The sequence below is a fragment of the Narcine bancroftii genome, chromosome 5 (assembly GCF_036971445.1).
Source record: "Narcine bancroftii isolate sNarBan1 chromosome 5, sNarBan1.hap1, whole genome shotgun sequence".
NCBI lineage: Eukaryota > Metazoa > Chordata > Chondrichthyes > Torpediniformes > Narcinidae > Narcine > Narcine bancroftii.
Window position 1 is genome coordinate 8,367,626 of NC_091473.1, and position 26,405 is coordinate 8,394,030.

Below are 26,405 nucleotides of genomic sequence, written 5' to 3' on the forward strand. Positions count from 1 at the left end.
GGGACGCACTGTAGGGAAGAGTGATGCACTGTATGAGGAGGTGATGCACTGTAGGGGAGTGATGCACAGTAGGGTAGTGATTCACTGTAGGGTGAATGATGCACTGTAGAGGAGAGTGATGCACTGTAGCATTTATATTTTTAGTCAGGGAATTTGGACATCAGTGGGTGACAAAATGGTATGGCTGTGAGGTAGCAGCTTATTAAATTAAATTTTTTAAATTTGCACATACAGTACGGTAACAGGCCATTTTGGCCCACGAGTCCGTACTGTCCAATTTACATGCAATTAACCTACACCCCCTGGTACGTTTCAAAGGGTAGGTGGAAACAGGAGTCCCTGCGGAAAACCCACGCAGACACAGGGAAGACATACAAACTCCTCACAGACAACACGGGGTCCTGATCGCTGGCAATATAAAGGCATTACACTAACCGCTACACCAACCGTACAGTCATCACGGTTTTGAATAATTAACCAAGAGAAATGAAGTCATATCCTTCAATTGAATTCATAAATTATACATTCAAGTCATTGAATAATTCTGCAATTAAAAAAATGTAAGCCGGTGTCGGCAGCCATAAATCTGCCCGATTGTTGTTCAAAATCCTTCTAACTCACATATTGTTAAGGGAAGGAATCTAATAGTGTGACCTATATATGACTGGACAAAACAATGGGGTTCATTCTAATTACCTGCTATTATTGAGCAATAAATACTGGGATATCTTCTCTTTCCTTACAGCATGCAGTCAGGTTTATCCATTTTTCCCTGTGACTGCAGAGGCTTTCTCTGGGAGTTCTAGTTTTCCCCTACCCCCATTCCCCCACCCCCCATCTCCCCAGAGGTACTCCAGTTCGTCGGTATAAAGTGCACTCTAAACCCTGCATTGAGAAAGCAAGTGGGGAAGGTGATTGATGGGTTTGTTCTGAGAGCTGGCATGGACTCAATGGGCAAAGAGGCCACTTCATTGTTTTGAGGAAATATAAGAAATGCTAACATTTTTTTTTGCTGCACCAAAATTGCCCCTTTGAGCGAGTAATTGAGAAGATTAAATGGTAGGGCACTGAGGAGTGCAGAAGAGCAGAGAGATCTGGGAATATAGATACACTGTTCCCTGAAAGTGGTGAAGCAGGTGGACAGGGTTGTAAAGAAACCTTTTGGCATCTTTGCCTTTATAAATCAAGGTATTGAGTACAGGAGTTGGGATGTTATGTGGAAGTCGTCTAAGACACTGGTGAGGCCAAATTCAGAGTATTGTGTACAGTTCTGATCACCTAACTACAAGAAGGCTATCAAAAAGAATGAGAGAGTACAGAGAAGATTTACTAGGATGTTGCCGGGTCTTCAGGAGCTGAGTTACAGGGAAAGATTAAACAGGTTGGGACTTTATTCCTTGGAGCGAAGAAGAATGAGGGGAGATTTGATAGAGATTTACAAGATTATGAAAGGGATAGACAGAGTAGATGCAAGTAGGCTTTTCCCACTTAGATTGGGAGAGATAAATATGGGAGGTCATAACCTTAAGATGAAAGGGGAAAGGTTTAGGGCGAACTTTATGGGAAAGTTTTTCACTCAGAGAGTGGTGGGATTGTGGAATGAGCTACCATCTGATGTGGTGAATGCAAGCTCAATCTTGAATTTTAAGAATACATTGGATAGATACATTAATGGGAGAGGTCTGGAGGGTTATGGAGTGGGAGCTGGTCAGTGGGTCTTGCAAAATAGTGGTCAGCACAGACTAAAGGGGCCCTAGGGCCTGTTTTCTGTGCTGCCGTGTTCTATGGTTCTAACAGACACTTAATTTAAAAATTATTCTGTGTTCACCCCTTTCATGGATTTAGTTGATGATGGCTACTGATGTTCTTTCTCTCTGGTGGCCAATGTATGTGAATCAACAATTAGATGTTTGATGGAGAGTAGAAGTAGTCAGGTTTGGGTCAGTGAGGATTAGTCAGTGAAGGTTGTAATATGAGGGCAACTGCTCACAGAAAGAGGACAAAAGGTGACAGGGTGCGCATGCAGTTGGTGCGGCAGCTTTACAGCTCTGGAGATCTGTGTCCGATCCGTCCCTCCAGTGCCACGTGTGCGGTGTTGGCCTTTTCTTCCTGGGTCCAACAGGGTTACCCCTGCATGCTCCCGATTCCACCCATATCCCAAGGTGTGCCCACTGGTTGGCTGCCGTGAATGGATGACAGGACAAATCAGGGTGGTCCATGCGAAACAAAATAGGTTACCGTCAAGTAAGTGGGAAAGGTGGGTTGATGGAACTGCAACGAGATCTTCTCCACCTCTCAAGCCTCCCTTAAGTCATTCATTAACATGGACATCCTCAGCAGCTCTGCTTTACATTATGTTTGACCATCATTCCCGTGACACACTCCTGTGATATTTCATGGTGAGATGCTGATACATTATGAAGTTCATATATTACGTCCCGGCCCAATATTTAAAATGAGGTCTGATGATTATTGATAAACACAGAAACAGAGTCAGAACCCTGAATCAAAATTTATTGTCATGAACAAGTCATGAAATCCAATGTTTGCCAGCAACATTCTTATTATAGCCATCATACAGCATTACCATAAAAAAATAAAAATAATAATGCAGAAAAAGTCAGGCAGTGTCTTTGGTTCATTGATTATTCAGGGATCTGATGGCAGCGGGGAAGAAGCTGTCCTTGTGCCGCTGGGTGCTCGTCTTTAGGCTCCTGTACCTTTTTCCTAATGGTAGCAGAGTGAAGAGGGCGTGGCCTGGGTGGTGGGGGTCTTTGAGGATAGAGGCTGCTTTTTTAAGACGCCGCCTCATGTCGATGTCCTCCATGGAGTGAAGTCGGGTGCCTGTGATGTCACAGGCCGATTTAACAACCCTCTGGAGTTTATTCTTGTCCTGAGAGTTGGCGCCTCCATACCAGGCAGTAGTCCAAACAGCCAGAATGCTCTCCACGGTACACCTATAGAAGTTTATGAGAGTTTTTGGTGACATACTGAATCTCCTCAGACAAACAACAAAGTATAGCCACAGGCCAGCCTTCTTTGTGATTGCATCAATGTGGAGGCTCCAGGACAGATCCTCGGAGATGTTGGCATCCCGGAATTTGAAGTTCTTGACCCTCTCCACTACTGAGTCCTCACTGAGAACTGGGTCGAGTTCCCCGACTTCCTCCTGGAGTCCACAATCATCTCCTTGGTTTTGCTAATGTTGAGCACAAGGTTGTTGTTGTAACAGCACTCAACGAGCTGATCTATCTCCCTCCTGGACGCTTCCTCATTGCTGTTTGTGATTCTGTTGACAACTGTGGTGTCATCGGCAAACTTGTAGATGGCATTGGAATTGTGCCTGGTCACACAGTCATGGGTGTAGAGTGAGTAGAGCAGTGGGCTAAGCTGACAGGTCTATAGTTTCTGAAAAAGGAAATGCCTAACTGTGTATTCAGTACAAATGAACTGGCACAGATCACTGTCATGAATAGTCTCCATTTGGAGCTGGTTCCATTTAATCCCTGAGATCAGAATGGACAAGTAATTAATGGACAAGTGGGGACAAGTAATTAATACTCACATAATGCTTCTCAGTGTGCCCTTAAATGTCCCACAGCCTCAGGGTAATCATTACTCCAATAATAATTGCATAGCAAATTCCCAAGCAAATCGATGACCAGATAACCAATTTTTAATTAAAATGGTTGAAGAGTGTCTACTCACCAATAAATCAAACTCTCCCCCTCTCCTTTAGAATTTAAATATAAATTTTATATTTAAACATACAGCACAGTAACAGGCCATTTCGGCCCATGAGTCCGTGCTGCCAATTTACACCCCATTAGCCTGCAACTCCAGTACGTTTTGAACAGTGGGAGGAAACTGGAGCCCCCGGGGAAAACCCACGCAGACACAGGGAAAACGTACAAACTCCTTACAGGGATTCTAATCCTGGTCCCAATTGTTGTAAAGGTATCGTGCTAACCCAATGGTTCTCAACCTTCTTCTTTCCACTGCAGCAGCCTGCTGCCATGGCAATCAAGCCTGTGCTCTGAGCGGCAAGCACAACTAAAGGCCAGCAGCCCACGCAGCGGCACTGGCCCTAACAAGCAAACCGGCGGGTGAACAGCAAGGGCAGCTTAAAGGCCGGTGATGCCAAAATGGCACTGGCCTTGCTACACAGTCAACAGACTGGGACAGGGCACAGAAAAGAAGGGCATTGTTATGCAGGAAAGTACCTATGCGTGGGGAAACCCTCTTTTGTTATGCATGTTGTGACATCAGCCAAGGGGGGGGCCACGGCAGGAACAGTGCAAGTATAAAAGTCAGGCCTGAGCCCTAATAAAACTCAGAGCTTAACCTGACTACACTACACGTGTGTGTGTGTGTGTTTTATTTCAAGTAGCGCGTAGCTACACCACTTTAAGTAATCCCTATGCCATCAGTGCGCTGAGCTTAGTAAGGGATTGCTTAAGGTGGGATGAGTTGGAAGGGAAGGTTGAGAACCACTGCTCTAGACCCAAATGCTACTGAAATATTTTGCTTGAGAAAAATTGTCATTGGCCCATTTCTTTTGGAGTTATGAAACCATGCACATAACGAGTCAATTAGGGACGATTAAAACTTCTCAAACTTTTTCTTTCCACCCACAAACCAGGTTAAGCAATCCCTTAGAACACCTAAGACAGGGGTGTCAAACTCAAATTCACGGAGGGCCAAAATTAAAAACTTGGACTAAGTCGATGGCCGAACTAAATATTTATTGAAAATTTTCAACATCTGCATGTTTTCTCTTCTTTCAACATATGTAATGTTAAACTTTAGGATATAACTTTAGGAGGATAATGTTACAGGTCAGGAGTAGGTAGCTCAAGTTCACCCTTTGCTTGACCTGAGGGAAACCTATTTGGTCCCTGTGGAGATGTAGTCAGCATTCACAGGCTGTGTCCATTTTGGCCTGCATCAGGACTCAGCATTTCCTGCTCACTCCTCAGGCTCTAGGCCTCTATTCACCCTCGACCCACCATCCCTCTACCTGACCAGTCCTTTACCCAACCTCTACTCACTCCTCACTCCACTCGCTCTGCCTCTACCCACCCCATCCTATACACGCCCCTCTACTGCCTCTCCCCTCAACCTGTTCCTCCCTCTACCCGTCTCTCACCCTCTAATCCCCTCCCCTATTCGCCCTGCCCCTCCCCTTTTACCTCTTCCCTATCCACCCCTCCTTCTACTCATCCCTCCCTCTAACTGCCCCTCGCACCACCATAACTTCCCCTGCCCATTACTCTTCACCTACACCCTCTGCCCACCACTGCTTACCAACCCACTCAGGCCCAGCGCGCTGCCGATCAGCCTTTGCGGACAGCCACCATCTCTCTCTTCACATGCAGGGCCGAACCAGCCGTCCCTGGGGTCCGCGCGGGTGCAAGCGCTGAAGGCCGTGGCGACCGGGAGAAGTGCGCTCGCGCTGTGGAAGGGCCGTCCGGTGCCAGTCACGCGGGGCTCGCGCTGCCCGGGGGCCGTGCGCAGCCTGCCATGCCCGTCGCGCCGACAGGAAATCACAGGCGCTCGCCAATCCGCCACACCGTTCGACAGGTGGGAGAAGTGACTGGTTGTGCGGGGACCCTTCCAACCGGCTTGTCGGCTGATGACATCGACAGACTTCTCGTGTTACAATTTCTCGTGTTACAATGGGGAAGGATGTGCAATGAAGGGGGAGGATGGTGGGGGTGACATTACCAAAAAACAGCATCGGCTCTCACTGCAGGGCGGGCCACCTCTAATACATTTTTGAAATGATCTTGCGGGCCAAATATAATTATATCGCAGGCCAAATTTGGCCCGCGGGCCAGAGTTTGACATGTGTGACCTAAGGCATAAGGATTACTTCAAGTGGTATGTGAGTGGAAAGAAAAAGGTTGAGAACTACTGTGCTAACCACTACACCCACTGTGCAACTCTTAATATGGCAAAGGGATCTTTAATATTCATTTGAGAGAATTAGCAGATCATTAAACCTTCATCCAAAAGTGGGCATAGTTTGACCTCTACACTACATAGGAGAGTCTCTGCAAGTGGGATGTGGTCCCTCCACCTTCTGACTCAGACACAAGAGTGGCACCAGCCAAGGGAAAGAATTGTTTTTGGCAGGAGTTGAAAGCTGGCGCACAGCAGGGAGAAACCAGGATTGAGACTGACAGTATGCTTTCATCTCCATACTGTGCCAAGGAAAGTTGTGGCAGCCAGCATGCGCCTTGGAGAATGTGTGAATCAACACATGAGAAAATGAGAGTGCGGAGGATTTCCATGCTTTAGTGAGAACAGATTGGAGGTATTGTGCTAATTGCAATCCTATTGCAATCCAGCTCCCTATTGAGCTGGTAGGAGTTTCCCCAACATAATCGGTGCTGTCTGCTGGTTGCTCCTCTCTGTGTAATTTCTGTTGCTTGGGAACTGGCAGCTAAAGTAGGCCACTCCAGGTGAAAGTTGTTTTGTAGAACCCTGGTGGTAGGATATTTTGATTAGCCTCTCATCGCCATCCCAGCCTGAAATGTATTTGTATTCTGCACAGTGTCTCAATCGAGTTGCTTTATCTGCGGCATTAAGTCCCAATGAAATAGAAATGCCCTTCATGATTCATGAGAATTGTCATCATCTGGTGTCTGTGCTCTGTCTTCCTAAAGGAAAGGATTAACAGCTACATAATGTGATATACCAACCTCAGCTCTGCCTTTAGCTAGAAGAGGGAAGACACAAACACAGACACAAGAGTCTGTGGAGTGGGTGAATTGGAAAGAAAGAAACACAGGAGGGGCATGTGACCAGAAAATGGAAAATCGAGTGTCATACCATTGGGTTGTGTGGACTACCCAGATGTGCTGTGAGGTATTGCCTTGTGATGGGATTACCCTGGTGGTGGAGGAGGCCTGGGACTGCCAGGTTAGGAATGCAAAGGGGGAGTTGAAACGTCATCCTCATGAGGGACATTGTTGACAGAGCGCAGGTGTCCCGCAGTGCAGCCAGCTGGTCCATACCTGGGGTCTTGCTGATGCAGAGGAGGCCACATCAAGAGTACAGTTGACCATGTTGGGGGAGTTGTGTGTAAATTTTTGCCTCTCCTGCAAGGCCCTGGCTGTTGTTGCCAATTGAATGTAGCACACTATAAGCCACATGACACAATGACTTTATCTTTTAACTATTTCTTTAATAGTATCCAACATAGTTCAATCTCATTAACTCTGAAACTTTATACTTGCTTAATTCTTTCATTATTATCATTCTAATCAGATCATCCTGAAGAACCTGGCCAGTATCTGATGTAGTGAATGTCTGGGTCTTGCCTTGTAAAACGGAGTTAACTGGGCAATTTACTAGGTTGAAGAACCAGGTACGGGGCTATTTGAAAGGGCCGAACTGGTCAAGCCCAGTCAAATCCCCCCCCCCCCCCCCAGGTCCCAGACCTACCTCGGATGTGGTCAGGGAACCCAGTAAAACTTACCCAGGCGTCCTCCTCCACCAATTTGAAAGGGGAAATGGCTCACCTGAATACTCTGGAACGCTAAACAGAAAGAACACAGAGAATAGGGGATTCCCCATGGCTGCATGATGCATCACTCACCACGTTATCGCAGGGGACGCGATCCCCCTTAAATTGCCAGTTTGGTGATTTAACAGGTTGGCTAGGCTGCTATTTGAAAGGTGCAGGAGGCACACATGATCCGGTAATCTCACCCAGGTCCCAGGAGGGCTACCCAGGTGCTGCAATTTGAAAGCGCCCATAGAGACTTGTGGTCTTCTGTAATTGTTCTTCTGTCAAATCACATCAGGCACCTTTTATTAGTTTCTTTACATTTTCTAGATATTGCTTTCATCTCACAGGATGATGAAAGTTTTGCTTTCTTAACATTTTTGGATGCATTTTATGAATTTTGGGCTGATGGTCATGAAAATCACTTTGCACGTATTTTTTTTTAGATATCTCCTATTTTTGTAATTTCCTGTCACATTTTAAGTCTACTGGTATATTGCCTACAAAACAAGCTTTTTGGTCAGTAAGAGGTAAAAGTTCCATTATTGTCATGTAATGTAACATACATGAAATTCTTTGAATTTTATCTACCACAAGGCAGACAGAGAATCGCCACTTTGTCCAGTGCCCCTCGCAGAAACCGACCAGCACCTGATGCTCCCAAGCAGTCTCCCCTCCAAGTACAGCCCAGGAACACAAGGCGCTGCAGGTCCAAATGTACTGGGCATGCTTGGAAGGCATTCAGATTTCAGATTTATTGTAGCAGTTAGCGCAACACCTTTACAGCCCCAGCGATTAGGATCAGGGTTCGAATCCCGCGCTGTAAGGAGTTTGTACGTTCTCTCTGTGCCTGAATGGGTTTTCCCTTTTGGCATCTTGGCCTTCATTAATCTAAGTATTAAGTACAGGAGTTGGGATGTTATGGTGGGGGTGTATAAGACATTAGTGAGGAAAAATCTGAAGTATTGTGTGCAGTTCTGGTCACCAAACTACTACAGGATGGATATCAGAAAGATCGAAAGAGTGCAGAGAAGATTTACTAGCATGTTGATGGGTCTTCAGGAGTTGAGTTACTGAGAAAGATTAAACAGGTTAGGACTTTATAACTTGGAGTGTAGAAGGATGAGGGGAGATTTGATAGAGGTTTAAAAAATTATGAGGGATATGATCAGAGTAAATGTGAGTAGGCTTTGATGAGGAAAGATAAATACGAGAGGACATGGCTTTAGGGGAAACATTAGGGGAACTTCTTCACTCAGAGAGTGCTGGGAGTTTGGAATAAGCTGCCATCTGACATGGTAAATGCGGGCTCCCTCTTAAGTTTTAAGAATAAATTGGATAGATACATGGATGGGAGAGGACTGGAGGGTTATGGGATGGGTGCAGATTAGTGGGACTAGAGGAATGATACTTTTGCACAGACTAGAAGGGACAAATTGCCTGTTGTTCTGTGCTGTAGTTTTCTATGGTGTAGGTTAATAGGGTGTAAATTGGGTGGCATAGACTCATGGGTCGAAAGGGCCTGTTACTGTGCTGTACGTCTAAAAAAAACGTACATACACCACATCACATACAACCCTGAGATTCTTTTCTCTGCGGGCAAGGCAGAATTACCAATAATTGGTAGTGCAAAAAACAAACTACGCAGCCTGAACATGTAAACAAATACAGAAATGTAAACAGATAATGAATATAAACAAACTGTGCAATACAGAGAGAATAAAAAAAGAAAATCAATAAAGTGCACAAGTAAAAGTTCTTAAATGAGTCCCTGATTGAGTGTGTTGCTGAGAAGTCTGATGGTGGAGGGGTAGCAGCTGTTTCTGAACCTGAGGGTGTGAGTCTTGCGACACCTAGGCCTCTTTCCTGATGGCATCAACGAGAACAGAGCGTGTGCTGGGTGGCTGTGGGTCCTTGATGATTGCAGCTGCTCTCTCTCAGCAGCATTCACTGTAAATATACTCTATAGTGGGAGAGTTATGCTTGTGATGTCCCAGGCTGTGTCCACTACCTTTAGGAGGACTTTACGCTCAAGGGTATTGGTGTCCCCATACCAGACCATGATGCAATCAGTCAACACACTTTCCACCATACCTCGGTAGAAATTTGCCAGGGTTTCTGGTAATATATCAAACCTCCACATTTAAAGATGTTGTTGAGAATTTCCTTGGCAACTACAGCGCACCAAACGACATCCAACTGATTGACCACATGCTTCAAGCACACAAATCCATGGAGTGCAACATGTCATTGAAAATTAATTTTGCACTTGGACTTCTTCCCTGCTGATCTTGTTGCAGTGACGAACATGGTGAAAGGTTTCACTGGGTCATTACGACCATGGAAAAGCGGTATCAGGGCAAGTGAGTCATCAGGTGATGAGTACAAAGGAAAATCAACAGTAAAACATTTTTATTCAATTGAACTAATGCAATGTGTCAGTGTCATTATGCGATTAAACACGCTAAATTCAATAAAAGTGAATTTAATGTTTCTTCAACTTCCTATGTGATACAGCAAATCTGAAATGATCTTTGTGTTCAGCTTAAACCGCTGCAACCGTGTCTGGCTGTCCCGCATCGGACTGGTCAGCCACAAACGAGCTTGCAGCTGACGTGGACTTTACCCCTCCATAAATCTTCCTCCGCGAAGCCAAGCCAAAGAAAGAAGAAGAAGTTGTCTATCATAATCCCCATTTTTTTTTTATCAGGAAACAAACCTTTTGAAAAAATATTGTGGTCCAGTGTTATTTCACGTGGGATATGAATACCAGAACACCCAGGTTAACAGATAGAAAAGCAATAGTATATCCATTAGTGACATTGGAATATTTGTTGTCCAGTATTTTTAAAGGCACTCAACTCCTTCCCCTTTTATGTGCTAGTTTCTCTTTTTGAAAATTCTTACGGGATCTCATATTTGTTTTAGTCATCTGGACCACAATTATCCAATGCACTAGAATGTCACTGATTCACCGTATCTCAAAAATACCTCTCTATCTCAAGCTGCTAATTACCACAGCTACTTTCCCACAATGACACTAAGCATTGATCCATGATGTCCTGGTTTCACACTGTCTCTTCAACTTCATGCTGACCAGGACTCTCTTTCGGTTGTTTCAAATCCTTTTCTCAGTTCTCTCATCCGTCATCTGCATTGTCAATGGAAATCAGAAAAGTATTTGAAGGTAAGAAATTGCATAGGATCATAGAATGCTACAGCACAGAAACAGGCCATTTGGCTCTTCTAGTCTGTGCTGACCACTATTTCACTAGTCCCACTGACCTGCTCCCAGTCCATAACCCTCCAGATCCCTCTCATCCATGTATCTATCCAATTTATTCTTAAAACTCAAGATGGAACCTGCATTCACCACATCAGATGGTAGCTCATTCCACATTCCCACCACTCTCCGAGTGAAGAACTTTCCCCTAATGTTCCCCCAAACCTTTCCCCTGTCAGCTTAAAACTATGACCTCTCGTATTTATCTCCCCCAATCTAAGTGGAAAGAGCCTACTCACATCCACTCTGTCTACACCTCTCATAATCTTGTAAATCTCTATCAAATCTCCCCTCATTCTTCTTCACTCGAAGGAATAAAGCCCTAACCTGTTTAATCTTTCCCTGTAACTCAGTTCCTGAAGACCCGGCAACATCCTAGTAAATCTTCTTTGCACTCTCTCAATCTTATGGTGGGTTTGTAGAAAATTTCTGTAGAAAGTTTGTCTTCTAAGATGGAGATAGGGAGATCGAGAAAGGGGAGAGTGTTGCTGGAGATGACCAAGTGAATCTGTGATCAGGGTGAAAGTTATCAGCAAACTGGATAAAGTCAACGAGCTCATCATGGGTCAATGAGGTAGCACTGATGTAGTCAGGAATGTAGTGGGGAAGAGATAAAGGTCTGCCTGCAAGTTGATTCAAGGGAGTAATGTGTGACCCATCCTACCTACTACACATTTGTGTAAACTATCTTTCATTTTATTAAAGTGCCCAATGAGAGTGAGAAGATTATTCACAGTCTGCAAGTTTATAATCTGGCAGAAAAGGAGGTTTTCTTTCAATCACAGCAAACATTTGATGTTAATATTCCCTGCTATGGGTGTGTGTGTGTGTTTGAATGTCCATGTGTGTGTGAGTGTGTGTGTTTGAACGTCCGTGTGTGTGTGCTGTCTGTGCTGTCCGTGTCTGAGTGTTCAATGTTTGTGTGTGTGTGTGTGTGCGTTTCTGTGTGTATGTGCTATCTGTGTGTGTGTTCAATGTTCATGTGTGTATACACTAATGGGTCTGTGTGACCAGTAAAAGATGGGTGTTAAAAGGAAAGCTCACGACTGTAAAGTCAAATCACACAACCAGGATGTGTAACAATATGTCATTGCAAAACCACTCAAAAGAAAACCAAAGCACGACACTCATGATAAATAAAGATTTTCAAAATAGACAAGGAGTTTTTGTTTAATCCCAGAAGATGATAAGGTGCAACACAATCACAGCAAACACCATTCGCTGGTGTTCCCCGCCATGGGGCAAGTTGCTGAGTTATAAGTTCTGCATATTTGCAGGTGAACATTAGTTCATTTTATCTGAAAGGACCTCATGGAATTCACTTGCATTGAATAACATTTCTAATAAATTCTCAGATAGAGATACTGGAAATATTAATCAGTGTGAGACCGATCGCCTTTCAAATAACAGACTCCCACAAACTCATGCTCGCAATTTTTTCTCTGGACTCCAACCAATTTCAAAGATTCGTACCACAAAATAAATTGCCTGTTGATAAATTCAAGGCTCCCCCCACAGTGTTTAATTTTGGTCTCCTTATTTAAGGAAGAGTTGGTCCTTGCATAAGATACAGTTCTGGTTCAAAAGAAGGAGGATATGTCTTATAAGGGAAGCTGAGCAGGATTTCTCAATCTGTGGAGTGTGGACCATTAATGGTCTGTGAGTTATTTACTGGTGGTCTGTGGAAAAGACAAATATTCACAAGATCACAAAATATAGGAGTAGAAGTAGGCCAATTGGCCCATCGAGTCTACTCTGCCAGTCTACCATGAGCTGATATACCCTGCCACTCAGACCCGTTCCCAGACCTTCTCCCCATAACCCTTGATGCCCTAATTAATCAAATACCTGTCGATCTCTGCCTTAAATACACCCAACATCCTTGCTTCCACAGCAACAAAAGTACATGTAAAAGGGGCCTTTTTCACCCAGAGAGTGGAAAGCACTTGGAATGTACTACCTTAGAGAATGAACCATAGAACATTACAGCACAGAAACAGGCCACTTTGGCTCTTCTAGTCTGTGTAAAACCTTTTTTATTTGCCTAGTCCCATTGACCATCACCCAGACCATAGCCCTCCACATTCTCCCATCCATGTACTTGTCCAAATTCTTCTTAAATTTCAAAATTGAGCCTGCATTCACCACTTCAGCTGGAAGCTCATTCCACACTCCCACCACTCTCTGTGTGAAGAAATTCCCCTTCATGTTCACTCTAAACATTTCCCCTTTTACCCTTAACCTATGTCCTCTGGTTTGTATCTCACCTACCATCAGTGGAAAAAGCCTACCTGCATTTACTCTGTCTACCTCCTCATAATTTTAAATCCTTCTATTAAAATCTCCCTTCATTCTTCTACACACCAGGGAATAAAGTCCTAACCTGTTTTACCTTTCCCTGTGACTCAGTTTGTGAAGTCCGGGCAACATCCTAGGAAATCTTATCTGCACTCTTTCATAGTGCAGTCTTTCACTCTTTACCATAAATGCGGAGGTTTGATATATCACCAGAAACCCTGCACTCTATAATAAGATATCAATCTTATTGATATCTTTCCTGTACTTAGGTGACTGAAACTGCAGACAATATTCCAAATTTGGCCTCACCAAACATCTTAAACAACTTTACCATAAACATCCCAACTCCTATACTCAATACTTTGATTTATGAAGGCCAATATGCCAAAAGCTCTCTTTATAAACCTATCCACCTGTGACACCACTTTCAGGGAATTATGTATCTGTTTTACCACACTCCTCAGTGCCCTACCATTTACTGTGTACGTCCTTTCTTGGCTTGTCCTTCCAAAATGCAACACCTCACACTTGTCTGCATTAAATTATATCGGCCATTTTTAGCCCATTTTTCAAGCTGGTCCAGATCCCTCTGCAAGCTTTGAAAACCTTCTTCGCTGTCCATGCACCTCCAATCTTAGTGTCATCTGCAAACTTGCTAATCCAATTTCCCACATTATCATCCAGATCATTGATTTAGATGTCAGAGCAATATTCTGTTTTATGTTCAAAATGCCAGAGATTCTTTGATAAAATTGTTTTTATTAATAATGCAAAGTACATCTTCTGTTATAAGAATATATTTTGATATAAAAGCATGCAATTATAAAAGAGCTCTTACATAGTTTTCTGATTTATTTTGTTTTCTCTTTAATTCCATCTCCCTCCATCCTTTCCCCAGCTGTTTGTCTTGTGTTGGGATGTATGATATTCCCTGACGGATGGGACTCAGAAGCTGTGAGGCACATGTGTGGAGATAAAACGGGAAAATACACGCTGGGGAACTGTTCCGTCCGCTGGGCCTATATCCTGGCTATTATTGGAATCCTGGATGCGTTAATCCTCTCCTTCCTGGCATTTGTGCTTGGGAACCGGCAGAATGAACTCCTTCAGGAAGACCTAAAGGTTGAGAACAAAGGTGGGTAAAAATATCTGCTTTCAAAATCAGAATAGGGCTACATAAAACAGACAGGCTAGAAGTTGAAAATGTGCAAATGAAGCCTAAATCAAGTGGCATCTTTCTGACACAGCAACCCACCCCAACTATTCAGAATGTAGTGTAATGCTATAGAATCATCCGGAACCCACCACTGAGTTCTTATCCTGCCACATTTGCACTGACAGACAGCGTCATAGATGTCATTTATCTAGAGTGAATGTCATTCCATGCCACGCGCATCAACACCAACCAGCCTTCCAACCTGCGAGACCCGTCAAGAGGGTGAAAACATACTGAGGAAGCTGCCAGATCCATCGCCTTGTCATGGGTGGTAGTCAGATGCAAATGATCTCACACTAAGCAATGGCGGAAGTGTATGAATTATTCTGAAAATGAAATTGCGATTATTTGTACCATGTTCACTTTGAAGTGGGGCTGAGCTGAACGACTGGTTATGTCATCCATTCACACTGCATCCCCAGCTACAAAATACTCATTCCTTCCGCTAATGTAAGGGTGACGCTGTGTATCATACAATTAAACGTGACAGGGAGCAACCTCAACTCCACTAACGATTTCAGCAGTTCAAATCACTCCTGTGATCTGTGAGACAATCTGATGCCATGAACTAGATGGCCAAGTAAATGCGCCATAAAATACTCAAAGGTATGCAAGGTCCCAAATAAAGTTGAGCCAATCCAGCTATCTATTTAATTTGTACATATATCACTGGGATTCCCTGCTTTAGATCACGGACATGTATGTGACTTCCAGGTATCCATTATTCATTTGTATAAACGACCCGAATCCACGGTGAAAGAATAGACTTGGCATTTATCTGGTGTTTATTTATTTCTTTTTTTAACGAATCCACAAATTTGTATTAACTCCATTAACTGATTGTTTTCCCTGGCACTTTTCATTGCTCTGGCGGAGAGTGAAATGATCCTTCACTCCCACAGAACAAATCGTTTTGCGGATGTGCTAGACGTGGGAGTAGGGAGTGGTAATGAGATGGGGGCATAGTGAGCACCTATGATGCCTGTAATTACAATTGATGGATAATAATTGCTTCATGATAAAAGTGCACTGGCCTGATAGAACACCAATGGATGCTTGGATTTGAATAATTGACATTGATCTAAGAATCTTCCTTCTGCTATTTCAATGGGGGATTGGCCCCTTTAAAATAAGTAAAGACTGCACGAAAATAGTGGAGAAAAGAGTTTTGAATATATTAAGTGCTCCTTTCCTGCATTCAAATACTGTAATATCAAGGCCATTGTGCATTTCAATCTGTTTGAAAACACGGCAGGCTCCACTTCAGAACTAGCTCTGAAGAAATATCAAACCAGTCTTTTAAGAACAGAATTATATTTTGTCCGTTCTGACCACTTGTGAAGCTTCCAGCCACTTCGTTCTATTTTCTGTGTTCAAGGAAAGGAAAAAGCCCAGGAATTTTGGGAGATGGCAATTTAAATAATCCTCATGGCTAAAAATGGTGATGCTCAGTATTATGATGCAAACAGGGATCCCATATTTCACTGCGAGTCAGATGGGTGCCGCAGTCTGGGGTCAGAGGGTTTGCTTCGGGGGAATTGGTCAGGGGGTGTGACCAAGCTCAGAGTCAGTTAAGGTGCCGGGGAAACGGAGTCAGGAGGGAACTTAAGAAATTGTGGCAGAGATCAGAGAATTGGAGTGAGCAGAGAGAAACAGTGGTCAAGAAAGACCTTAAGCAAAGGAGGTAAATTAAGGAAGCCCTCTGAATGGTGTCACCAGCCCTATGCTAGGGCTTGCTCGGGAAGTCCCACAGTTAAATCACAGCTGTTCTGAGAAGGGGACCTAATTTCCTGGGCAATGCACCTGAGGAGCATTCCTTAGGGATTTACATTATTCCATCAAGCCTGGTAGAAGTTGTTCCATTCCACAGGTGTGATTCGGGACCAGAGCCAATCAACGTCCAGAGTGATTCATAATGCATCCACAAATAATGGATTTTCATAAACATGGAACTAGTTAAGTGCAATATTCAATGGACAAATCATTGTCCTGTGTTGGACACCGCTGTGCTGAAGTTGTCAGGTGTACTTCAACAGTAACAATGTTTCAAATGTACTTAATTGGGCGTAAAGTACCTCGAAATGTCCAATGTTTCGAAAGCAATGTTACGTTTCTTTTAATGTACTTGTGCGGACTCTTTTTGAATGAGATATTAAATATGCAGTCCATTGGAAACTTTAATTTGAGCATCTAGTCAAGGCCAGTATTTATCGTTTCTCCATATTTGCTCTTGGGAAGGTGTGTCATCCATTACTGCTAGGCCATTCCGGAGGGCATTGGGTGGTTAGTTGAGAGTCACCCTGGGGCCAGACCAAGTCAGGTAGCAGATTACTTCCCATAAAGGGCATCAGTGAAACAGGTGGGCTTTTCAAAGAATCATTGTTAAGACAAATTGTTTTCCCAAATTCCAGACGATTAACTCCCCGTGGGATTTGAACTTGGGTCTCTGCATTGTTTGTCTAGGTCCCTAGATTACAAGCCTGGTAAACTAACTACTGCATCATTTCGTACATGCAGATGCCATCCTCTGACGTGAACTTGCAGTGAACTTAAGTAGAATTTCCAGAGATTCTGCTAATTTATATCTATTTACTTGGTTCTCCAGAGAAGATCTTTTGTGGACCTTTCCTTGAAGTTACTATGTTAGTCAGAGGACCCCCCCCCCACCCCCACACAGTAATTGAACCCCAAAATATGCTATTCTTGCGGGTGGTTCTTATATAGAGGGTAAAAATCTTTAAAATCTTAATGATGAATTGATGGATTTTATTTCCATTGACTCCCTTGGAATTGGTATAAACTGGATTGTCAATTTGCTATTGCATATTACACCATCAGAATCCAACCAAGAGTCAGAATTACCTTCAGTTCATTTTACATATTTAAATGCATTAAGAAATGCAAAGAGTAAATACCTGTTGGGGAGTAATTGTTCTGCAATGCCTCTCTCTCTGGAGTGTGCTTGGATGGTACCATAGAATCATAAAATGCAACAGCACAGACAACAGGCCCTTCTAGTCTGTGCTGACCACAATTTCACTAGTGCCACTGACCTGTTCCCACTTCATAAACCTCCAGGCCTCTCCCATCCATGTATCAATCCAATTTATTCTTAAAACTCAAGATCGAGCCCACTTTCACCAGATCAGATGGCAGCCTTTTCCACACTCCCACCACTTTCTGAGTGAAGAACTTCCCCCTAATGTTCCCCCAAACCTTTCCCCTTTCAGCTTAAAACTATGACCCCTCGTATTTATCTCCCCCAATCTGTGTAAATAGCCTACTCACAACCACTCTGTCTATACCTCTCATAATCTTGTAAAACCCTAATCAAATCTCCCCTCATTCTTTTTCACTCCAAGGAATAAAGTCCTAACCTGTTTAATCTTTCCCAGTAACTCAACTCCTGAAGACCCGGCAACATCCTAGTAAATCTTCTCTGCACTCTCTCAATTTTATTGATATCCTTTCAGTAGTTAGGTGACCAGAGCTGTACACAATATTCCAAATTTAGCCTCACCAATGTCTTATGCAACTTTACCATAACATCCCAACTCCTGTACTCAATACTTTGAATGATAAAAGCTAAGATGCAAAAATCTCTCTTTATAATCCTGTTCACCTATAATGCCAATGTAGGGAAAAATATATCTGTATTCCCAGATCCTTTTGCTCCTCCACACTCCTCAATGCCCTACCATTTAATGTGAATGTCCTACCTTGGCTAGCTCTTCCAAAGTGCATCACCTCACACTTGTCTGTATTAAACTCCATTTGCCATTTTTTGGCCCATTCTCCCAGCTGATCCAGATCTCTCTGCAAGCTTTGAAAATCTTCCTCACTGTCCAGAATGCCACCTATCTTAGTGTCATCAGCGAACTGGCTGATCTAATTTACCACGTTATCATTCCAGATCATTGATATAGACAACAAACAACAATGGTCCCAACACAGATCCCTGAGGCTCACCACTAATCGCAAGCCTCCAGTCTGAGAAGCAAACATCTGCTACCACTCTCCATTTTCTCCCACACGGCCAATTTTTTTATCCAGTTTGCAATCTCTCCATCGATTCCTAGTGTCCTAACCTTCTGAGCTAACCTCGCATGTAGGACTTTGTCAAAGGCTTTTCTAAAGTCCATGTACACAACATCCATAGCCTCTATCTTCTTGATAACCTCCTCAAAAAACTCTACAAGATTCATGATGGACAACATATGGCCAAATATTTGATCTGCAGTCCCAGCAGACAATGCTCTATTTTATGTATTTAGACACACAGCATGTTATCAGGCGTTCCTGGCCCATGAACTGGCTGAATACCCAAATTAACCCATAACCCCCCTACATTTTGAAGGGTGGGAGGAAATCCACACAGACATGGGAATAACGTACAATCTCCTTACAGTCAGTGCTGGAATTGAACCCAGGTCACCGGGGCTGCCATCAGCTTGCGCTTGCCGTGCTGCCCCTCATTTGCAGCTAGAAAATGATGCCACTGCTTACTGTCCCCATTACAGTATTGTGTAATTAGACAGTTGAAAGTTCACAACACTTGGCTCTCTGTTCTCTCCTGTACCTTCATCAGTGCTGAATGACAACACCTTCACTAAGGATCCCACAGGGAAAAGTCTGAGAATAGGAAACCAAAAAGAATATTCAATTAGTCACAATAGGAAATTCGGGATAAAACAGTAGCATCAATTACACATTGATGAATAACTGGATTTTTTTCATATTCATTCATGGAATGTGAGTGCCACGTTCAGGATTTTTATTTGTCCCAAGTTGCCCTTTTCAGAGGGCATTTAAGAGCAAGAGTCGATGACATTGGTGGGCCTGGAGTCAAGTGTCATCCAGGTGGCACAAATGCAGAAAATTTCCTTCCATGAGGGAGCTTACCCAGCAGAATGGGGTCTTTATAACAATCAACCAGTGGTGATACAAGCTTTTATTCAGATGGAATAAAATTCTCCACCTGGTACAGTAAACTTTGAACACATGACCCCAGAGCAATAACCCAGGTGTCTTCATAATACTTCTCAAACTTAATCCACATGCTATTTTACCCCTTCTGTAATTACCATTCTCAATGGGGAGCAATAATAGTAAGGGGTTTTGTTTTCTCTTACGATGAACAATCTGGATTAGCTAAAGAAGTGGCTCTCATCCTTTGTCTTTCCACTCACATCCCACTTTCAGTAATCCCTATGCCATCGGTGCTCTGTGATGAGTAAGGGATTGTTTAAGGTGGGATGTGAGTGGGAGGGAAGGTTGAGAATCACTGCTCTAGACCCAATTGTGACTGAAATATTTTGCTTGAGAAAAATTGTCATTGGCCCATTTCCTTTGGAGTTATAAATCCGTGCACATAACGGGTCAATGAGGGATGATTAAAACAATCGCAGAGCACCTATAGCATAGGGATTACTTAAAGTGGGATGTGAGTGGAAAGAAAAAGGCTGAGAACCACTGAGCTACAGCTGTCTCTGCCTCAGCGCACACACTGGGGTAAATTTGATGATGGAAATAGAAATGTTCATATTAGAACTTCCCTCTAGATTGGGTAGCATTTGGGAATCAAAGTTTTTTACGTCTGGTTAGGGGTTTTCATTAGGACAAATGAAATGATCTACTCAGCAATGCCAAATGTGGATTTGGCTTCAGATCTCGTCGCAGTTTTGGTCCAAATGTGAATCAAAGAGCTGACTTCCAGACCAAGTTGAGCGCCACTGCCCTGGACATCAAGGCTCCTGGGTAGAACCGACCTTGATGGGCATCAAAGGATAAACCCTCCAGTGGTTGGGCTCAGAACTCGCACCAAGGATGACCATTGTGGTTGTCGAGCGTCTCAGCCTCAGGGCATTATTGTGGGAGTTCCTCAGGGTAATGTCCTAAGCCTAACCATCTTCAGCTGCTTCCTTCGTCGTTCATTGATGACTTTTCTTCCATCACAAACTCAGAAGTGGGGATGTTCACTGATGAATACGCAGTGTTCAATTTCATTCGCAGTTTGTCTGCAAAAGAAAAAAAAAATCATGCCTGCTGGCAGCAAAATTCAGGCAGAAGCTGATCGTCGGTAAGTAACATTCTTGCCACGACAGTGCCATTTACTGCCTACTTCCATCAATGGAGAGAGAGGGAGGCTATCACCAAAGTCTCTCAACATTCCCTGGGCTCACCTTTGACCAGAAACTGGATTTATCCAACCACATAAATACCTTGGCAACAAGAGCAGAGGCTGAGAATCCTGCATTGTTCTCCTCAACTCCTGGCACCTGAGTTACAAGTCAAAAGACCGCTGGAGAATTCTCCAATTGCCTGGATGGGCGCGGTGCCAACAACTCTCAAGAAATTAATACCATCCAGGACATGGCAGCTTGCCTGATTGTCCTGGCTATTGATCCCCTTCACCCCCAGTGCACATTGGTTACATATAAATTGTACTGCTGCTACCCACTGAGGATACACAATATCATAAACTGTAAAATCTACAGATTTTAGATTTCAGACTTATTACCAAAGTACATACATGCAACCCTGAGATTCCTTTTCCTGCAGGCACAGCAAAATTGCCACTTATTATTAGTGCAACAAAAACTGTACACAGCGTCTACTTGTAAACAAATAAAGAACTGTAAACAGATAATGAATGTGAACAAACTGACTATGCGATACAGAGAGAATTTTTAAAAATCAATAAAGTGCACAAGTAAGAGTCCTTAAATGAGTCCCTGATTGAGTTTGTCATTGAGGAACCTGATGGTGGAGTGGTAGCAGCTGGTCCTGAACCTGGTGCGAGCCTTGTGGCACCTACACCTCTTTTCTGATGGCAGCAGTGAGAACAGAGTGTGTGCTGGGCGGTGTGGATCCTCGATGATTACTGCTGCTCTGCGACAGCAGCAATGCCTGTAGATGTTCTCAATAGTGGGGAGGGTTTTGCCTTAGGCTGTGTTCAGTACCTTTTGGGGGGGCTTTCCACTCAGGAGCATTGGTGTCCCTATACCAGACTGTGATGTAGCTGGTCAGCACACTTTCCACCCCACCTCTGTAGAAATTTGCCAGGGTTTCTGGTGTCACATCAAACCTCTGCAAACTCCTGAGGAAGAAGAGGGGCTGATGTGCTTTCTCCACGATGCCAAGAAAGACAAAGATGGTGGGAACACCACCACCAATGGGTTTCTCTCATGACTTGAAACTCTACCCATGATCAAATAGCTGGATCTAGATCCTAGAGCTCCCAACCCATTTATGCTGTCAGAACCTGAAGAACTGCACCAAGAAAGTAATCCACAAGAAATGTAGACTACTCGCCAATAAAGATCAGAGTGAACATAAATGAGGGAAAGTAAATCATAAAAGGGCAAAACAATCTGTTAAACCTCCTTCTCAGAAAGACTGGTGAAAGAGAGAAATCCTGACCCAACCATATAAAGTACAAATCAGATGCTAAAGAATCCAGGACTGACAAGGTCTGTTTCCCAAGAACTGAATCACTGTTGGATCAGTTCAAACACTGGTTAACTGCCTTAGCCAAAGTAGATTGGAATTTGGCCAAAGATGGCAGATTTCCTTTCTTAATGGTCAACCCTAGCCCATTTTTCACTGGCACTTTGTCCCAGGAATTGACGTTCCTCTTACTGGTCAAAGGTCCAGTGGGAAAGCGAATCATTCGGCACCTTATTCTAACCCTAAAAGTCACACGGTACATTTCCGGTTGAAGGCAGACTCTCCTATCCCCAGGGATGGCATGGTCAGTGGGAAAGCAGGTTGCGTCCCGGTTAAAAGTGGCCCAGTGGGAATAGCAAAAACAGTGTCTTTAACCGGGGCACTGCGTGTCCAATTAACTGGGATGCCAGTGGACAAAGGTTTTTTTCCCCAACAATCACCAAAACTGAAATTCTATGTCCACTCGAGATAATAGTCCCATCACTTGACTGCCTGCTTGCAATTTTTCCTTCTCTGGTTAATTTTAAACTGACTGGTAAAGTGGGTATGGATGCATTAATAGTTACAAAATTATACCCATCCTTAATCTGGGTATCCGAGTGAATGCAATTCATTGTTATGTGTTACACGTTTTGTTTAAAAGGTGCAAGGAAGGTGTGAATGTTGCCATAGAGATGTTCCACAAGGCTCTCTCAAAAGCTGGGTCTGTTTCATTCGGTAAGAAAGCAAGTCATACAGGCCAGTGAAGATCTCCTGTTTAGTCTGTGCTAAATTAGTCTCAACCAGATTAAAGGCTGCAAGCATTGGTTGGAGAAAGGAAAACCAATCAAAGGTGTGATGGATTAAATGTAGAAGCATTTCCAATTATCCCTGACCTGAGGACATCATCTAAAATCAACCTTCACAAATCAAATGGGGAAATCAAGAGGAATGACCTCACCAGAATTATTCCACTTTTACTCCCATATCTGTATGAAAAACAGCAACATCGATGCAGTCAGATTATACAAATCGCTGCAGCACCAATACCACAAACCTGCTGATATATTAACGATCTGTTCAAGTGCAATGAACAGCTCAAAGTCAGTGTCAATTTAAAATCTTTAGCTCAATCACACACGACATTTGCTTTCTGTTCAATTTAAATAAGAGAAAAAGAGATCAGGCAGTTCTATCCATCAACTCCATTATACAATACACCAACTTGGCATTACGTGTGGGGTCACTTTAACTTGGACACTCGAAAATGCAAATAAGTTGTCCGTTGGAGCAGCTGGGACCAATTCTTCGCTAGCACACCAACAGATGCCCAGCTCACCTTCCCAAGCCAATGCGTACTTTTTAACATAAACCTGCTCACTGACATGGGGTGAAACATGAAAGTCTGCACTGCAGTAAAAATGTGCAGAAATGCTGGAGGAGCTCAGCCGGTCTCGCAGTGTCCATAGAAAAAGACATTTCGGGCCCGAGTCATTCTTCGAGGAACATCAGTACTATATCTTTACCTCCTAGGGACGCTGAGAGACCAGCTGAGTTCCTCCAGCAGTTTTGTATGTTTTTAGATCTTGCACTGACATCACCAGGCCCCAATTCAAATGTACAAGTCTTCATCAGTCAGCCTCCTCAGAGCAAGCTAAAACAAAGGGGTTGGGTAGTAAATATTAGTTCAAGATATGCAAATTATTTCTGAACTCAACCACACGGCTGCACAATGTCAGGGAATGGGGCCATGCCGAAAATTGGCCCAGGAAGTCCATCTGACCAACTTGGATTTGTGGGAGAGGGAAAGAACTGCAGGAAACCTGGTCAGAAGGCTAGACTCTTTGGCCCAAAACAAAAAAGCACCGTCATGAAAGTATTTTATTTTATTTTTGAATATTTTATTTATAATTTTCCAGATTTGAACTCAAACATTTTTCAACATTGTCATTTGTTGGTGATTACAAATCTGCACCGATTACAACTTATCCATCCCCATTCTATACAGGTTCCTCTGCCAAGTCCAAGCCTATATCCTCTCCCTCCCCCCTCCCCCATTCCATTAACACCTAACACTTACCGCTCAACCAATCAAAGAAAACATATAGGACATTAAAAACATTTACAACAAAGGAAAAAATCATATCGGGGAGTTCTAGGTCTGGCATGACTTGTCAGCTTTTCTCAGGCAGATTTCTTTTTCCTGACTTTCCCTGGTTGGAATGAGATGGACCCTCACCCCTTCTTTCCACCCCCGCCCCCCAAAGCTGAGGAGGAAGCAGGGTAGGTAGGACAATGAGGCACAATTGTCCTCTTTACAACGATGCTCCTATGGAGTTTAGATGTGGTTGCCAAACCTTTTGGAAAGTACCATTCCTTCCCCTGAAGCTGTAGGTAATTTTCTCCTGGGGAACCCAGGCTTTCATTTCCTTGCGCACTCCCATATCAAGTGCAGTGCACAGAGTGGCCTTATGTTGCAAAGATGTAGTGTATGAGATGAGTGAGGCTGCTGTGCAGTGACCAGAAAAATGAAGCATGAACAAAGTATGGAGATACTTGGGCTCCTTGTTGCTAAAACTGGAAAATGTTAGCATCAGGACAGATTGGATAGGCTGGGGTATTTGCTCTGGAAGAGCAGGCTGGAAGAGGTGGGATGGGGGACTGAATTATGAGGGGCCTAGGTAGAGTCGTAGTGAGTCATACAGCGTGGAAACAGGTCCTTTGGTGCAACTTGCCCAAAATGTCACACCCACACTAATCCCACCTGCCTGCCTTTGGCTCACATCCTTCTAAATCCAGTCTACCAAAATGTAAATCCAGACTAAAATGTGGGCATAACGACGCAAGAGTGCCAGTTAAACCAGCAAAGTCACGTACGAGATATTAGGTCAAGTATGGGATGAACGCTGAGGGATGCTGGGGGAATCCAGTCCTTGGATCCGATACAAAGACACGCCCTTGGAGAATATGAAGAGACTTCCTCATCCATCTCTACTGGTGACTTTGTGTGTTCGGTGACTATCCTTATGGCATATGCATATCTTCTTCCAGATGTGTCCCTGCCTATCCTGCTGGGCTATTTATTCCAGGTTCTTCCCTACCCAGCCAGAAGTCTGAATAAAGCCAGAGGTAAATCAACAGGAATTGATGCATTAGAATGTTGGAGATAGTTCTCTTTCGCATCTCCTCAACGTAAATCCATCACATAAATTGGAAAGCCACAAAATAATAAATGTTACAAGAGACAAAATGCTGATAATCTTACTGATATCTTCAATAAAACTGCTAGCTTTCTTAAAGAAACTTTTGTAGGTTTTACCCCTGATTGCCTATCCATCTTGGTACAGAGAATGCATAGTCCATCAGTGAATTCTCTCTGCTCTTTTTTTTTCTCTGAATATGTTCTTTCACAAACCAGACTTTAAATGTGCAATATAAAATAAATAATCAACTTCATAAATATAAGTTTTAAATTTAGACATGGAGTGCGGTAACAGGCCATTTTGGCCCACAAGTCCGTGTCACCCAAATAACCTACCCCCTCAGTACATTTTGAATGGTGGGAAGAAACCAGAAAGCCCATACAGACACAGGGAGAATGTACAAACTCCTTACGGACAGCCCGATCCCGATGGCTGGCGCTGTAAAGGCGTTGCACTAACAGCTAAGCCAACCGTGCACTTGGGAGCATTAATGTTTCGCAGCTGATCGACGGTTAAGCCGTGAATTTTCAATAAGTTGTATCACATGGTCACTCACAACAAAGGGCTGCCAATTTAATTTAGGAAACTTTCTCATCTCTTCTCAATTCAATTTGTATTCGTTTGAGTGAGCAGTGCCAGACCCAAGCACTATCGTGGGATTTAAGATCCTACTCGAACACAGCCACATCCACAGCAGAACTATCTCAAAAAATTGTCCTTTATACTCACTTACAGTTGCCTCCTATCTGTAGAATGTCCCACTTATTCCCTGATTCTACTCTCATAGACACACATGCACATTATATCCAATCTCTATTGCTCCTGTCAAATACAGGCACTTCAAGTGAGTAATCACAATTTCCACGAAATTGCAACACCAGACTCTTACTCTTCAGGGATATTGATTCACCATGATGTCAATAAAGCTAATAAATTAAGTATGAGTAGTCCACTTATTACTAAACAACTCGAGGGGAAATCATTCTGCCAAATCTTCTTGTTTTAATCTTCTCCCAGCAACTTCTCCCTGTGAAAATTGTTTTGTCACAAATTATCACACATCCAGGATTTCTAACATAATTTTCTATTGCTCGACTTCAAGCAAATGATGGGGTTCTTTTTCTTTGCTGGCTTTGGACAGCAAGAAGTGAAAACAGAAAATGCTGGGAATGCGTGTGTTATCAAAAAGACGACAACCTTTTGAAGGCAGTAAAATGAATGAACATTATTTGTCAAAACTAACGCTTCTCCCCAATTTCTCTCCAACTTTCCAACAGTGATCTCACTTCCTTGTACAATTGATCTATAAAGATTTTTCCAAGGGACAGAGGGGAGATGGAGAACCCATCAGGTGTTTTGTTGAAAGGAAACAAAAGTGAGGTGTGGCAGACACCTTCCTGAGTTTCTCCACTGAATGGAACTTTGCAGTCAGTGCAAAGGGATGGTATATAGTACTGAAGG

The 26,405-nt window shown here is 43.4% G+C and overlaps 1 protein-coding gene across 1 annotated transcript in view; it reads left to right on the forward strand.

Moving 5' to 3' along the window:
* Positions 1-26,405, forward strand: part of lhfpl4a (LHFPL tetraspan subfamily member 4a) — a 166,356-nt gene that overhangs the window by 132,322 nt on the left and 7,629 nt on the right. Inside the window, exon 2 of the mRNA XM_069936684.1 lies at positions 13,996-14,232. Within this exon, the coding sequence (XP_069792785.1) occupies positions 13,996-14,232 (237 nt within the window). The remainder of the gene's footprint in view (positions 1-13,995; positions 14,233-26,405) is intronic.